Below are 16,944 nucleotides of genomic sequence, written 5' to 3'. Positions count from 1 at the left end.
TTTCACTGACAAAATGAGAAACCATTGTTTGCCTTTTGATATTACAAAGAGCCCAGCCGGTAAAATACTTTCAGTTTTCCAGAGTATTATCTGTGTGACCTCCACAGAACAAATATTTTTGATTTTCAGCAACCCTGCGCTCTGAGGGACCGACTCTTTCTCCCTCTGATGCTGTTTAACCTTTAAAGCTCTCCCGCCTCTTTGACTTTACGCCTCTTTTCTTCCACATTTCCCTATCTGTGAATAACTCCATACATTAGTCAGATTTCTGCTCCTACTGTTTCTCCCTCACAGCTTCTGTATAATCTTTCCCCCCCTGCTTTTCATCCCCCTCCCCCCCCGGGGGGGTCCATCTCTCTGTATTTATGAAGGGCAGGGGTGTTGTTCTGTGGGGAGATGGATGAAGTAAAGCAGTGATAAAAATCTTGTGACAGGAAGAGGGGAAGAAGCCACTGGCAAAGATGTGTTTTTGCATAGCCGTGTGTGTGTGTGTTGTGTGCACGTGTGTGTGATGGTGATCTCAGCCACTTACATAATTGATGACTTTGAGCTGGAGAGAAGCCGCATCAAGGTCATAGAGCTCACCTAAAAGAGGAAACAAAGAGAAAGTGATGGGAGGGGAGGAAAAAAAACCCACAACCAAAACACTGAGGAGAGCAAGGGCAGAGTGACGTTAAGGAAGAATGGGAATGCAGATCATGGAAGCAAGTGGAGAGAGAAAGTAATCCAGAGGAGGGATGCACTCAGACAGAGGAGGTCAGGGAGGGGTGAACAGCAGCCCGGTAACAGGGGGCCTGATAACAAAGACGAGATAAGGGATGGGAAGCTGCCTGGACTGCAGAAGGAGCTGCTTAGAGCGAGCTGGACAGCACAGCCGCGAGGCGAGGCAGAGGGAAAACTGAGGAGGACAAAAAGGCAACGCGTGTTTGTTGACAATTACCAGAAAGTAAACAATGCTGACGTGGGTGTGTGTGCAGGAGCGGCACGAGCGAGCCCCATATGCATGAGATTTTCTAATAGCGTTTTGGCGAAGCCTTCTGTTTTCAAATTGCTGCTGTCGGAGACACCTTATGCCATTGACATTCTGCATCTGAATTCTCGGAGCTTTTCATCCACCGGGGCTCAGTTTATTAACACTCCTCACCTCTCAGCTTATGTATGAGTTCTGGGTTTGTGCACAAAGGCTGCGGGAAATGTAAAATGTATGTGTCTGAGAAAGAGTAAAAGAGGGAGTTGACTGCATAAAAGTGTGTTGGGAATCATCTGTGAGTGTGTGTGTGTGTGTGTGTTGTACCGCAGAGCTGCAGAATGTTGCGGTCCAGCTCGCAGTAGTCCTGCTCGGAGACGTTGAGGTGCAGCAGAGCATTGTGGGACTGCAGAGGAGAAGGGCTGAGAGGAGGCCTCTGATAGGACGCCTGCACCGACTGGATGCGGAGGTACGCCACCGAGGCCTTCGGCGTTGCGCACGTACGCAGAGAAACACACACAGACGAGCAGCAGAGTCAGCTGAGAGGCATTTCTGAGAGGTAAACTGGCAGTGTGAGCACAGTTTGATGACATTTCAATAATTCTCATCAAAAAACACAGGATTCTCTGCTGAGCATGAGTGTTTTACAGACCAGAAAGTACAAACAACTGAGCCAGCCAAACTATAAATTAGTTAGTTCGTCTCCCTTGAGAGAACTTCTGCCTGATTTCAATTCCAAACTGATAACACTTGATTTCTACTGCAGGTAAGATGATAATTACTGAGAACAACTTCACAGAACACCACTTTAAAAGGTCCAAGCTAGTCATTTAACTGTGTTGAAGTTGCAAGTTGGAAATCTTGAAGTTAAAATTCAAACTCTTGAAGATATTCCAGTTAATTTCCCCACTTAGAAATTAAAAACTTTGCCTTTCGCGTACAAAAGAAATGCACTAATAATGCCCTTTTCTTAGATCCGATGAGCTTTTATGCTGGAACTCCATGTGTTTACTTTTCCTTTACTGCAAATACAACTGAAGCTGCACAAATCTTCTGCAAAACACACTTGTGTGAAAACCTGTGCTGTAAATTTCCTCAAGCAAGGTCCTCCAGCTTGCATTTTCCAGTGCTTTTTTTTGTGTGTGACTACGAAGCAAAGAGAAAAGAGCTTACATGTTTTTCCAGAACATTCAGATGGAGTTCATCTTGATCTGAGAGTGGGTTACAGCCCACCTGCAACACACACACACACACACACACACACACACATGAACACACAACCTGTCAAAACGGAGCCGTACATAAGCATGGAGCAGGGTTATATTCAAGATTCATTTTATTCTTCTGCGCTAAATTAAATTAAATCCGTTTTCTGACTTTTCATGAAAGAGGGGAGTGAAGGTGAGGGCATTGTCGGCGGCCTCTGATTTGAACTGTTGACTAATTTCTCTTAAAATCCTTTTCTATTTGCTCGAATGCAGGTACTCACCAATACGACAGCAAGGACCTTGTTCCGATCTTGATCCAAGACAGGAATAACAAGAACTGAAAGAAAGAAAAAAAGAGTGAGTTCAGGGCACGTCTTTCATTTTTATTTGCTATCAGCGGCCTTTAATTTTCTTCCCGTGTCCTTGTCTAGATATTCACCAGATTTCTTTTCCTTCTCTTTTTGTTTTAATACAAATAAAAAAACATCAAAGACAAAAAGAAATTGCAGAAAAACATTAATTTGAAGCCCTTGAATAGGAACGTTTATTCTTTTCATTTGACAGCAATAATAACGGCAAAAACGGGAGAAATTATATCAATGAAGTGAGTGCTGCTGCATGTGCACTGGATAATAAAACAAGTTGCCTCAACGACTCTGCCCGCATCATTATTGCATGTTCATCGGTACGCATTTATCCCCAGAGTGCAAAGAGGTTATGCATATGTATTTTAAGTCGACATGCAGCTCAGGTCTTTGTCTTTCTCTGCTTCTACATATACAGAGAACATGTTCATTGGAATAGCAATGAGGACTCTGTTCATGTTGATCTTTTACATTTTTTTTTCCTCAACACAACCATTCGTTTCTTTTTTTTTATTTTATTTTATTTTTTTTTAGGATCTCTTGGCCAATTTTGTTGCCCACACAGCTCCGTACCTCTCTCAGTGCAATCATCATCTCCTGTTAACTAATGCTCCCTCTATCTCCTGTTTTTTTTTTTGATTTCTTTCTTTTTTACTCCCACTCTATCGCGTCTCTGTGCTTCTCTTTGTCCCCGCACATCCTCAAAGAAGTAAACACACTCAGATACCCATTTGTTTGTCTCTCCACCTGCACCATTCAGGCCCATGTTCATGAAACATACAACCGCACCTCTTCTGTGTGCTGGTAGCGGCGCTGCAAGGCAGATTCTGTATTTCTCTGGCAGCTCGGACGGAGGAAGGCCAGTGCACTCGCATCTCTTCAGCTGCTCTGCGATACTCCTATGACAGATACAAGTTGAGTCAGACTCGGGTCGGAGAAGGACGACAAAACACATGAAATCAGCCTGGAAAAATTACAATTCATCAGAGCGTTCAGAGACAAAGAGGAAGACGGCTATGGCAAATGGAAAAAGAGTCATTAACTCTGAAAATCCAGATGCGTTATGTTCATTGACACCAACTAAAACAGTGCTGAATAGGGCTATTATTTCACGTAAAATGATACGAAATTAATTCCTTTTTGTGTGTGTATGTGTGTGTTGGTAGGAAAGAGCCAGCTACTGTGAAACCAGGTGTGACCGTGGCAAATGTGTGCGTTATATCTGTTACAGAGCTTGGCTCTTGTTAACGGTAAAATATGAGACGAAGATTTTGTTTTAATTCCGAACAGGCCACTGCCGCATGTGTGAAACACATCCAGACTTGTTGCATGAATATGGAAAGCCAAAGGAAACAAAGCGGTTTCACTCGAGCACATAGGCAAGTTCAACATCAGTGTGCCTGACATAATAATCAGCTCCTGGCAGACACACACACACACACAAACATCCTGAGAAGGACTCACTCTATTACATGCTCACAGAGTCTGAAATCTCGCCTCCAAACCATTGCAGCAAAATCTCTGCATGGTGCATTGATTTCAAAGTGTCCATTTATTTCAGCTCACCAAGGAACCGTCCACTTCAATCAGAAAACATTCTATTGTGGCAAATACATTTGACCTTTGTGTAATGTATTTGTTCAAAGCAGCTCTCCAGCACAATCATGAAACCTATTCAAACAGGGCGCAGCAAAGAGCAAAGAACAAACAGGAGCAGGGAGAACAACAGATACTTAGTAATGCCCGGGCACAATGTGTAAGGTGATAAACTGTGTAGGGTCTTGCGTGGAAGCGGTTCGCTGTGTACTTAAGATTGGGTATTTGAATAAACCCATGACATCACTGTGCTGCTGGAGACAATGGCAATGATCAACCTATGTGGAGGTGCTTTAATGTGTTGGCTCCAGCTTCAGGAAATACATACTTAGCATACTGAGACAGCTTTTCCACAAGGTGCTATAACATTTGTTCATTTCAATTCCTCTTATGCACACAGTGCAAGAAGCTGGTTCACACTAGCCCCACGGAGGATGAAGACAGGTGACAGAATGTATTAACACTTGAGCTTATCTTACATGATTTAAATCGAAATGTTCAGTGAATGAAAAGGTTTTTGATGGGCTTTTATTCAAACAGTCATTTAAGTCTCAGAGCTCGGCGTATTGGGCTGTTGCTGGTGACACCAACATGGCTGGGGGAATAGAGGAGAGTGGTTGTTTATCGAAAACGAAACAGTTCCTTTAAAGGTATTTTTATGTTATCGTTATATTTATGCCTACGTATTTATCCATTTATCTGTCTACATATCCATCTACTTTCATGTCTTCATCTATTTTTTTCTGTGGAGTGTTTGTTAGCTCATGTTACCTAGTAATTTGGTTATCACTCAACTCTTGCAGCAGCGGGAAACAATGTAATTACATGTGTTTGTGTGTTCGTTTATCTGTCTGTTAGCAAAATATGTCATAGGCCTGTTTCAAGATTTTAATGAAACTCCCAGGAAGTAATTATTGTATGTACATCTATGACTAATTAACTTTTGGAGTCAACCTGATTCAAGATGGCTGCCAAAGCTAACCAACATAAGCCAACACAAAAACAGGTATAACTCAGAGAATTATACAGCTATTGAGCTAAAAATCAGTGCGGCAGAAGCTGAGCATCATTCCCAAAACATAGTTCAAAAGCAAACAGATCATGCAAGGTTTGACGTGCAAAGGTGTGGGCATTTAACATTTCTTAAAGGAATGCTGTTTTTTATTTTCCTAAAGCTCTACCATCTGTATTTCTGTTTAATATCCTTTATATATTTGTTTGGCATTAAATGGAATCTGTAAAATGTTTGTCAAACCCAGTTTCTTTTCTAAATCAACATTAATATGGAACCACATGGTTTGCCAAACCAGTCAGCATACATTGAATTTGCTGCTGACATGTTTAGATGTGATGTTTGATTTGTCAACTTCTTCACCGTCTGTGAAAATAAACATCAGTTGGGGGATTTATTGTGCAAATATATAACAAAATAATTGAATAGCTAAGTCAGATGGCTTCGAAGTGAAGATATTTTATTTAGTGGATGTCTGTGGGAGGTGATAACATGATCTGTGGTAAATAAAACACTAAGCTGATTTAAGAAGCTCAGGAGGAGCTAATAAGATTTCATGCAACTACTTGATCATTTGAGTCGTAGAAATGATCCACCTGAGTGAAAAGAATGGCAGTACCTCTAAAAAGCTAAGAAATACGAGGCAGAAGTTGTTTACGCTGACATATATTGTGTTTTCTAGCTATTAATTTGGTCCAGACGTTTGTGATTTTATGATAATTTATGTCTGAGAATAAAAAGAAACAAAATTATTATAGATGAATAATTCCTTCCACAATATTCATTTCTATTTGCTGGAAACACACATTGGTTTATAAGTTATTGCATATTTACTCTAAGTGTAAATTAGAACAAACTCCAATTATATTTGAATGGCAAAAAATAGTACATGTATCTAAAATGTTTGAACCCAAACACAAAAGACCTGAAAACTTTCTAATTTATGGAAAATAAGTGTTAAACGGCAAAAGTGCAAGAAAAATGTTACCATTTGCATCTTCTCAAATGTCTGTTAGGAGTGAAATGTGAAACATTTAAGACAAGGCTGAAAATAATAACTGAGGTTGGATTGAATCTGAAATAAAACCCAATTAAAAAGCATTTTGGCTGTAGGAGCTTCAGTCCATGTGTTTGTTTGTATATGCACTATTCTCAGACGTTAATGCAGTCTCCATCTGCAGTATTTCTAATAATAGCTTGTTTGGCTGCAAGAGTTCAGTTGTCTTGTTCACAGTAAATAGTTTAGAGGAAAAACAATCTCAGAAGCTTCTTGACCTGAACTTGTTTGTGCATTTTAGTGCATCTCTCTCTCTCTCTCGGTGTATTGTTAATTAGAAAATGGACTGGAATCAGGCTCAAAACACACGGCCTTCTGCCTATCAGGTGGGCTTACTGAGTACATGTGTGTGTTTGTGTGTGTGTAGGTGGATGGGTGGGTGGGTGTACAGAAAGGTCTTGATAACAGGATTATATAAGCAGGTGGATTGTAGAGGGAAAAGTAACAAAGTGCCCTGTAGAGCTTTGAACATCCCCACTACAGCGAACCAAGCAGCCGTGATAAATGTGTGTGTGTGTGTGTGTGAGAAAGAGAGATTACAAATGTATAATCTTTGCTCGCTTGTTTCTTACAAGTTTGTCCCGTGTCTGTGTGGCAATGAGGTGTTGCTAACCAGGTTCTTGTCTGACAACCAGACACATTCATCAATAATGCAGTATTGTTTTTTGCCAGCCCCTGGGCAGCAGTCACAGCAGCGTGTGGGATTGTAGAGCTTCAGAGAGCACTTAGGAGAAGAGAGGATCGCTGCGTCTCACTGAGGGACCGAGGGCACCGCTATCTGGGCGATTAACTGTGCAACGCTTCCATGGGGAGAGGGATTGAAGGTGAAAGAGAAGCGTTGGGAGATGTGGGCGGAAAACCCAAAAACGCAGGCGGCTGGCTTAGTGTTTTGGTGAAAGGGCAGGCTGAGAGAGAGAGAAAAAAAAAAGTGGCAAAGAGCAGCTCAGGCAGAAAGGTAGGAAGGTGGAATGGGCTAGTAGATGACAAAAGAGGCTGTCAGAAAGACAAAGATGTTCAACAAGATGGAAAAATAAGAGAAGCAGACGGAGCGGGGAAACCAGCAAGAGGTGGTAACAATGAGATATGAGAGACAGAATGTCTTTGTGTCTCTAGGTGATGGGATCTTCCTCTGTGACGCCTCCATCCATGTGCTGATGATTTGATTTGAGACTCAACTGTTGGTTTTAATTCAAGTGACACCTGCTTTTCAGGTACTCCAAACAGCCGTCACCGCTTTACCCTCCTCCCCTCTTGCTCCACCGCTTCTCTCCGTATTACCGCCCTCGACATTGCAGCAGGAAATCGGGACAGGGCGGTGATTTACTGGGACGAAACATCGACAGCTTGCTGCACAAACACACAAACGTCACACACCTGATCTTTCCCTCCTGTGGCAGTTCGTGCGGCGGGTCGTCAGACAGCAGCCTCAAGTCTCCCTCCAGCGTGTAGACACATGCGCACTCCTGGAATAAATCATACGAAGAGACGTGGATACTTGTTTGAAATATTAAACAGACTAACAGATATAATGAGCGATGAGTCTCATCTGTTTGTAAAGGGGGTTTTGTCTTCTGTTCCCTGCTGTGATGTCGGGACTCAGACATTAACTTTCATCCCACTGAATACTAACAGGAAGCTTTTCTTTCAGGTAATAAATTGAGGAAATTTCAATTATGTTCACTTGCAAATGTAGATTCTGTGCTTGTGTGTGTGTGAGGTAATACCGTGCCGGGAAGCAGTTCCTGTATGCTGTCCCGCAGGGCCACTCGAAGCGAGCGTACATCAACAACCGCCGCCAGACGCAACAAAGCATCCTGGAGAGGAAGACAAACAGATTCCCTGATGTATGCTTAGCTGTTTGTTTATGATCTCAGAAAGCAAAAACAGAGACCTTGGCTGTAATTTTATTTTCTTTGTGGGTACAATGTGAATGCTGCCACATCTCTTCCTCGGTATTTACCCTGGAATGCTGCAAAGGCCTCTGAAACAATATTTACACTGCGTCACACTTGGCACTCGGTGGCAGTAAGCAGCACAAGTGTGGTACTTCAAAATGAAGCAAAGCTCGGCTGTCGCCGGGCATTAGTGGAGTTAGTTTTGCACTTCACAACAACTCAGAGCTTTTGTTTCATTTTGGGGCTGTAAAAACAAAGCACTTGACAATTTATTTGCAGAGTTTGGTCGACAGCTGATTCATGAAATGAAACGTAAGTGCATGTGGAAAGTAACAGTGGCTTTCATTGAAGCACTTAATTTACACAGGCAAGTTTGAAAATTGGGCACTGATCTTCACTGTAGTTTGCTGGTAATTAGGATTCGACTGACAAAACACTTTTTCCCCGTTTCACAAATCCAGACAACACCAGCTTAAAGGGAAAATCTGACCATGTCAGCTGGAAACAAACCAGGATCTTTAGGTAATCAGTAGCAGCTACTCAGTGCAGAGCTTTATGCCACTTGGAGGCATGGTCAAAATATGTGAAACAGTTTACAAAAAACAGGCAACTTTGTTGGTTTTTCTGCCTTGATGGACAACAATCAGCCCTGCATTGCGTGCAGATACGATGCAACACGTTAATACAAATTGTTTGTTTTGTAAGATTTTATTATCAGGGCAAAGTCCATGTCAAAACTCCCGCGCCAGAGATTGAGTTCTGAAGTTTGAGCACAGACCTCCACACGGGACTTGTTGTCAAACCTCATCAAGCCCTCTAAACAGGACGTTTCACGCTTTAGGTTGGAAGCAGTCAGGGACACGCTGAGTTGTGTTTGGTGGTTAGCCGGGTCCAGACTGACATTTTTTCCCATATTTAACAGGAACTGTACACCAATAAACTAACAAAAGAAGCTGGCCTTACCATGAGGGGTAAACATAAATCTTAAATTCTCTGATGTAAGCTGCTATAGAAAGTCCATACGTCATTGTGGACAAAAACATGTTTGCAGTGAAATGGTCTAAAATTGTGCTTATAAATATGGTGATCATTGATCTGATTGTTTTCTTTTCAGTTCATGCCGAGAACCCCCTCCATCCCAAAAAGGTAATGTTTATATCATAAAAAGACAGCTTTCATGTGTTTCTTCAGCCTCAAGAATAACATTTCATAACCCTTCAATCTTTATGACCCGAGACTGACACAAGTTGTGTTTAAAATGCCTCCACAGACAGATATATTTTTTTACTAAAGTTTGGGAACTGTTTGATACTGACCAAGTCACGTCTGAAGTTTATCCACAAAAAGAAAATGTTGGCTACCCTCCTCACCCACTTGCGAACAGACACATAACCTTCGGTTTCAGTCAGTTTTTCTGCTTTGCAGTTGTCATAGCTTACATTTAACTCTGCCAATGCAATTCAAAACTATACTGTTTCATACTTTTATTTTTTTTTCTGTTTTGTCACAAGCCTACTTTTGTAAAGTTTACTCCTGTAAGAGAAATGATTGCCTGTTGGCGTCTGAGCTCTGCCCAACACTGGTGACCTACAGCTGAGTACATTTTCAAGTCAACAGACACAAACCATTGAAGCTGCTGCTGCTCGGCTTATGTGCGGATTGTGCTCGCATGCACCGTGTACAAAGAAACTGTTTATACCTGTTCTAAGCAGCCAGACTTAAGAGAGATGTATGAAATACATGAAAGCCTTTTTAAACTCTGCACACCAGGAGCCTGGCCAAAGGATGTGACTTGTAGAGGTAATTTCCATGTCAGGAAAGTTTAGAGGATAGATGATTCAAATGCAGGAGACAAATATGCCATCTGAATCATTCTAATGCCCTAAAAATGACATTTTAAGAACTTACAAGGCTTTTTGTTTTATTTGTTCTTGGTTCTCCAGAGGAAAGTAGATTTAGTTTGCAGACTGGATACAGAAATAAACCAATAGGAAAACAGGATAATTCAACCCTGAAACACGGAGATCCACTCAAAAAGTTTCCATCAACCATTAACATGTCAGTCAGGCTCACAGAGCTGCTCAGAGTGGTAACTTTATTAGACTTAACATCTCATAGGACACTAATACATTCATACCATGAGTATTTTTTACACTTTGCATGTGGTCTCCTTAAATCCCAACCAGTTCCAGTTATCACACTGGATTATCATTTCATGAAACCAGCGTCTGAAGAAGCACCTCAGTGGGACTTTAAAACCTGATCAAAGGAATGAAAAACAAGGGAAGAAATCACAAAGGTCTAATATGCTGCAGCTTAGAAAACTGCACTGAATATAAATGAAAAACAGGGGATGTTGAAAATGAAGTACCTGTCTATTTGGGCTCTACAATGTACAAAAAACCCCCATTATTATTGCTATATCAGTGTGTGCAATATTAATATATAAATGTGCTATTATATTCCAAGTGGTATGTATGCCAATAACACATTTGGCCAATCCAATGAGCACAAACTGCTCTTGGTGCAAACAACCGGTTTAGACGATAGTGGCTGAAATGATGAAACATACAGAAAATGTTGCGAGCCTCTTGATGGCAGAACAAAGAGACAGGCGTGAGGAAAAGGGGGATTTATCGCAGATGATATTATCACAATTATTTAACAACAACATTGCAATTGCATTTTTTTCTAAAATCATGCAACCACAAATTTTGTTTTCTAGTTCTAAAAACAAAACCACAAAAACAACAACAACAAAAACAAACTTTCCGAAGCAGGAAGTCATCATGTGCCTGCTTCCAGGCTTGATGCCTTTCTTAGATCCTCCATCTGCTGCTGCTGCTCCTTTTGGAAATTTTCTCTTCTTTTTTTAAACCTGTTTCTCTTTTCCCCTCCATCTGCATTTCAGTGCTGCTCTGGACTGAAGATAAGACGTTGAAGACGAAGGGAACCGGTGATGGAGGAGGAGAAAGAGAGATATGTCTAGCGGTTGTGGTGGGAGTCAAATGTGAAGGAGGAAAGAAAAAGAATGGAGGAAAAAGTGGAGCGTGTTGCCATGCCTGTGCACCCAGTGTTGGTCATTACATATGATTAGATATGATTAAACGCGATTAGCTTTGATCGCTCAATCAGCCTGCCGGAGCGTGTTGTAATGAAGTTGGAGTTATGCCAGCTCATGTGTGAGTGTCCGTGTGTGAGACGGATCGAGAGATGCTTAAAAATTTCACCAAGAAACGTTTAAATGACAGCAGATCTGATCAACAAACGTCCTTGGCTTTTTATCCATAACACGCTGCTGCTTAGAAATCAAGGAAGACAGATGCTGAATGTGTGTGTGTGTGTATGTATATTACCAGCAATAAGATGTGTGCCTTGGTAAATGTCAGACTATGTCCTATGACCTTTCACAATGATTTCTTGCCATGTACCTCAAACCATCTGTTACATTAATTTACCTGCCTCTCCACCCATCACTGCACATGCTTTACACACACAATAATACAGAGGCAAACACACACACACACACCCAGTGTGTCCTCATTCGTGATTTTGTCAGCATTTTGCAAACTTAAAAGAAAAAACAATGGTCAAACTGATCAAAACTAAAGCATGGCAGTCCTTATGCAAATTTGTGTGTGTGATTTATTTGAAATATGCTAAAAAAAAATAAACAAAGCAAGTAAATTGTAAATGCATGGAGACAAGTTTTGATGTAACTACTCAATTTATTTCTAAAATGAATGCCCTGTAGATCCCACACGTAAAATCACTGCCATCATTAACTAGTTACAGCTCTGCAGCAGGTTGTCCTCCGGTCTGCATATGAAACGATCTGAATGTTACATTTCAGCAAATGTCACACTGAGTCATTCTGTGACTTGGGGGATTTTTTTTCCCACTATTGTCTGCTTCTCATCCTCTACTTTTACTTTTTTTTTCTATCTCTCCCTTGTATCTTCCCAATGTACTGTATGTAAAATCCTACTCAAGCCCCATAAGTGGTACGCTAATCTACAAGTTTACAGTTCCTTTCACCGGCGTGACGCTTTGCAGTTGTTTCTATCAGCAGACTTCCTAATCACTCGCAGCACTCTGACATTTTGAAGGGTAACCTGTGATCAGCATGGCTAAACACAGATTCCCCTCTGCTTTATCGTTCTTGGTCTTCACTCAAACAGATACTCACATATTTCCCATGTCAAATAGCCAGTTAACCTCAGCTAAAACCGGATATCCCGTCATTCTGACATTTTAAACATCACACCACTCCCTTAAAGCCGTTGTTAGGAAAACTAAGGGCAGATGATACCAATAGGTTGCTATTAAAACTAAAATTAAAACAAATTACAGTAAAGGTTCCTAACTGCAATTAGATTATGGATCAATATACACTCAGATAAAAAAACAAACAAACAAAAAAAACAGAATGGGGTAATTAAGGTACATTTGGTACACATGCAAAATGACAGTAGGTATGTAACAATGAGTGGATTCGCAAGAAGCTGACACTTCTAGTACAGGCACCAGAGGGTATAAGTGATTAGACAGCATTACCAGCACATGTCAGAGTTTGGTAGGAGTTACACTGCAGGTTTGTCTGGGGACTGGTGGTCATATCCTGCATTTGCCTGGCTTGATATTGGAACCAGTAGGTACAAGAGTACACCAACACACACTGTGATGGCTTTGCTCACCCAAGACAGATCACGCCACAGGAGTATTGTCTAATTGGGCTCCAAGCATAACAGAGGCCCGTGACATCTGCACCTGCTATCTGGACACAGGGACTGGACTCTTTACAACACCCTGTGTCGTCCTGCACCGTGTCTCGACAACTCAGCTGACCATGAATCTCAGTTCTGCATTACCACAAATGACCATTGTGTATGTGTGTGTACGGTGCCACTGAGGGGAGAGGACCGATACTGCCAGTGATGTGGTGAAACGCAGCGCCGTTACTCCTGACATGGAGATGCGGGGACCCATAGGGTCTGACTTAAGGTCACCTCCGGCAGTGATTCGGGGGGACCCTGACATGTGGTGTCAGCGCTACAACGGTGACATTCTGTGTCTGCATGTCTTACCCCTCCTGAGACAGAACTCTGGTTCAGTCCTAACAAAACAACATGCATCTATATACCCTCCCACAACATCCTGTTTTCTTACTGCAGCCTGCATTATAAACTGAGAGACGCCTGGATTACTTTGCTGCAACAGCTCCACTGAATTTCCTCTTCAGAGGGGCACTTAAACCTGAAGCATTCCTCTGAAGCTGTGTGGCAGCTGGTGCAAAAAAATCTGAGAACATAATGGTTGGCCTAAAGCTATGCTGGTATGGAAATTAGATTACAGAGATGCAGGGGCTTCACTGTTGAACAAGGCCAATCTGCTAATAAATGTAAGTAAGGAAGAATAACAGGGGCAAAATTTTGCCATTTGATTCAATCGTTTCCCTGAACTACAGCAGTCATAAATCTGAGTTAATAGAGAGGAGAGACAGACATTTGCAGCATAACTCCAGGAGGACATCTCACTGAAAAGTTTAATTAAGTCTAGGCGGACAAGGCTGCAGCTAGCAGGATAAAGCCAAATCAGCTCTGTGTAATGTCGAGATAATTTCCTACAGAGCAGAACTAGGCCAGATAATATTTGCACTTTTTTTTCTTGAGGTTTATTCTAGCCTGCTGTGCTTGCCTGGAGAGCAGGACCTGAATTAATTATTATTATTATTTTTTTTGAGTCTGAGTTCTGTGGAGTTGCACTTCTTTTTGACAGAAAACTTTCTGGAAATGGTCTGATTTGATGTTTCATTTGCCTGGGCATTTCCAGCTAATTTAAGCAGAATTACCTCCCTCAACTCATGTTTATTTCATTTCAGAGAAAGAATCATTGTACCAACCATTATAGTTATAGCTGTTGATGTGCTTCTTATTCCTTCAGGTGTTTTTCTTCTGATTACAGCAACAGCGTAGCAAGAGATTACAGTTTTTACACAATCACAGTTTATTATGATTTTTACAGATTTTACCCCAAAATGATCACCTGTCAGTCTGTGATGTCAGACACTATCACTCCTACAACTTGTTTTGGTTCATATTAAAATTATACATCAAAACACAGACAATTTTCTTTTCTTTCACCCAGTGTGTCTCTCAGTGTTATAGGACTTATGGTTTTTTTCTTGAATCCTCCCAGAATGCTGAGCGAGTGCGCCCAAGCTTCAACAGACTTCAATTTTGTTTTAGCTAAAAACATTCTCTTCAAAAGTGTAAGTAAAAGTTTTTTTTTAAACTTATCATATCTTCTACATAAATTACTGTAGAAACATAAAAATTCAAGTGTGTGACCATCAGTCTTCTGCTGCTCACAGTTTCAAAATATTTAAGTTTTTATATAGTTTTGTTTGAGGCGAACCTTTCTGTCTGTTTTGTCCGCCTCTCATTACCTTGGAAGTCAGGGAGTGACAGACACAGGTGTGTGGTTACCGTGGTGACTCTTAATGAGCCACTGCCAACAGCTTTAAATTTCTTTTGATATTGGTTCTCTGTACACTTCTTATGCAGTTTATAAACCAAATTTAAGCATTTCTTCTTAGCTTAGATTATTAAAAAATCATCATAGCGCTTTAGGCAGTTGCTGCATTGTTAATTTCTTAAAAATGTATTAAAAATCCTTTAAATTAGTTATTACAAGCCTTAGCTGCTTTTTAAAAAAGTGACTTTGGTGACATGATCACAATTTAGAGCTTAAGAATTAAATGAGAAGTCAAACTGGTCATTTTAGATATCTGTTTACAAGTTGTAATTCATAAAATAGGGTCAGATTTAGAGGTTTTCTTTTTTTTTTTGGTGCAGTAAAAGTCTGAAAACAAGCTTTTATGAATTTCCTGTGACATAAAGTTAAAAAACGCAAAGTGTACAGGCATCAAAGGGTTGTGGAAGTTTCTGCATCCTGTAAAACATCTGCAGCATCAGGACCCCCATTGGTTCAAAGTCTGGAGGTCTACACATGCATGTAGATCTGCAAAACTGTCCAAATACGCAGTCCTGACTAAAGTGATTTCAATGTCAAACACTCAAAGTGCAGCATAAACAGAGCTTCAGGACAAAGCTGACTAATCTCAATTTCAGAGATTTATTTTTGTCCATAAACATGCAAACATTTTTCGCTCAAAGATAATGGAGGTCATCCCGTTTAAAGATAAGAGTTGTGTGTGACGGGAATAAAATATCACACTGAAACTTTCTAAGGTCACATGTGGCGCTTCTTTGATATTATGGTAATAACTGAATGTATATTTACATACTAAAATATATGCTGTGATCTAAACAAGTTTTAGGTCACAACATATATTTTAATATTTTAAAAAAAATCTTGATTAAAGGAGCCATTTTAAATTGAAATAGTCATTCAGTTCTGTCATTTTGTTGGTTTGGCTAAAATAAAAAGAAGCTCCCACTTTTTTTTAAACAAGCTACCTTCTTCTTTGGGTATTCATTGTATCGTCTCTCATAATTATCCTGTAACTACTGACCCTTTACCCCCGTCAGCAATAAAACTTGCTACACCTACAAGAAAATTAATTGCTTTTTAATGAACACATAACAGCTTTGACGCTAATTTCACACACAGAGCCAAAGCATATCTCACTGAACACCAAAGTAAATCTTTATATTGTCTTTTATGAGCCAGAAAGATATTTTACTGCCTTCAGTCTGCTTTTGATTAATTATCCCAAATGTCAGAGTTGTGATAATTTACATCCCAGAGCTGATAAATCCCTCCACAGTCAAAGTCAAACCGTAAAAGACATTTATTTTTGGCAGAAAAACTAAAAACTCCCGAAAGCGGTGTTTTGGATTACAGCAACGCCACATGCAGATTATTTAGAGTTTGATTTCGCTCCTGAATGTATCGAAGGTACACATTCCTTTGAGAATCACATTAGATCAGACAGTTAGCTGAACACTAATATTCTAAATTGGTCACATTAGATAAGGACCTATCGTAGGTAAAGAGCCGATTGAGAGGATTAGTTTAAGGAGCTAATTGGAGCCTTTAGGGTAGCTCCAGTATTTCTTATCTGCTGCATTGTTCACGGAGTCATCCTACACCAAAACCAATCTGCATTTCAACAGCCTCGACCTTGATCTAGCATCAAGGGGATTGTGGGTAATGGCATTCTACTTGCAGATGATTAAAAACCTCCACCCCCCTGCCTATAGAGATTTATTTAAAATCATCTACGTATTTGTTCCGACCAGCTCCTGTGTGGTTTACAGCAACTCCTCCGCTTATTCACCTGCTGCACTTTCAGTCGTGGAAGGTGAAGTGAACAGGAGGAAAAGTGTCAGACTGTCTTTGATTATCGCCCGTCGTCTGAAGATGAAAGGTGGGCGATAACGTTTCTGCCGGTGTGCGTTTGTCTGTCTGTTAGCAAAATATCTCACAACTGGGCAGATTGTAATGAAACTCTCAGAAACTTACTGTTGGACATACAGCTGACAACTGATTAACATTTGGAGTCAACACGATTTAAGATGGCTGCCACAGCTAATCACCTTAGCAAACACAAAAAGGGTTTTAACTCAGAAGGTTTTACAGATATTGAGCTAATATTTGGTGTGGTAGTAGCCGAGAGTCATTCCCAATGCATATTAGAAGCACTAAATGATTGAAAGACTAAAAAGATAAAGAAATCTTGCAGTATCATGTGAGGTTACACATAATTACATACAGTTTATTTTGAAAGTTGAACCAAAACAGCTATAACTCTGTCATTTCTCAACATAAGATGAACTCTGGCATAAAAGCAGACAGATGATTTGCATTCCTTAAAGG

General features: G+C 40.6%; 1 protein-coding gene across 3 annotated transcripts in view; it reads right to left on the bottom strand.

Annotated features, from left to right (window-relative positions):
- LOC108240483 (cGMP-dependent 3',5'-cyclic phosphodiesterase) overlaps positions 1-16,944 on the bottom strand; it is a 184,368-nt gene that overhangs the window by 30,324 nt on the left and 137,100 nt on the right. For all 3 annotated transcript variants that reach the window (XM_017423981.3, XM_037980007.1, XM_017423982.3), the window contains 7 exons: positions 7,930-8,019; positions 7,580-7,668; positions 3,330-3,439; positions 2,457-2,512; positions 2,141-2,200; positions 1,295-1,451; positions 533-585 (listed from right to left, as the gene is read on the bottom strand). In XM_017423981.3, coding sequence (XP_017279470.1) covers positions 533-585; positions 1,295-1,451; positions 2,141-2,200; positions 2,457-2,512; positions 3,330-3,439; positions 7,580-7,668; positions 7,930-8,019 — 615 coding nt within the window. The remainder of the gene's footprint in view (positions 1-532; positions 586-1,294; positions 1,452-2,140; positions 2,201-2,456; positions 2,513-3,329; positions 3,440-7,579; positions 7,669-7,929; positions 8,020-16,944) is intronic.

This window comes from Kryptolebias marmoratus, linkage group LG2 (assembly GCF_001649575.2).
Source record: "Kryptolebias marmoratus isolate JLee-2015 linkage group LG2, ASM164957v2, whole genome shotgun sequence".
NCBI lineage: Eukaryota > Metazoa > Chordata > Actinopteri > Cyprinodontiformes > Rivulidae > Kryptolebias > Kryptolebias marmoratus.
The sequence above is the reverse complement of the archived record's forward strand: the minus strand, read 5'-3'. Positions and strand labels throughout refer to the sequence as shown.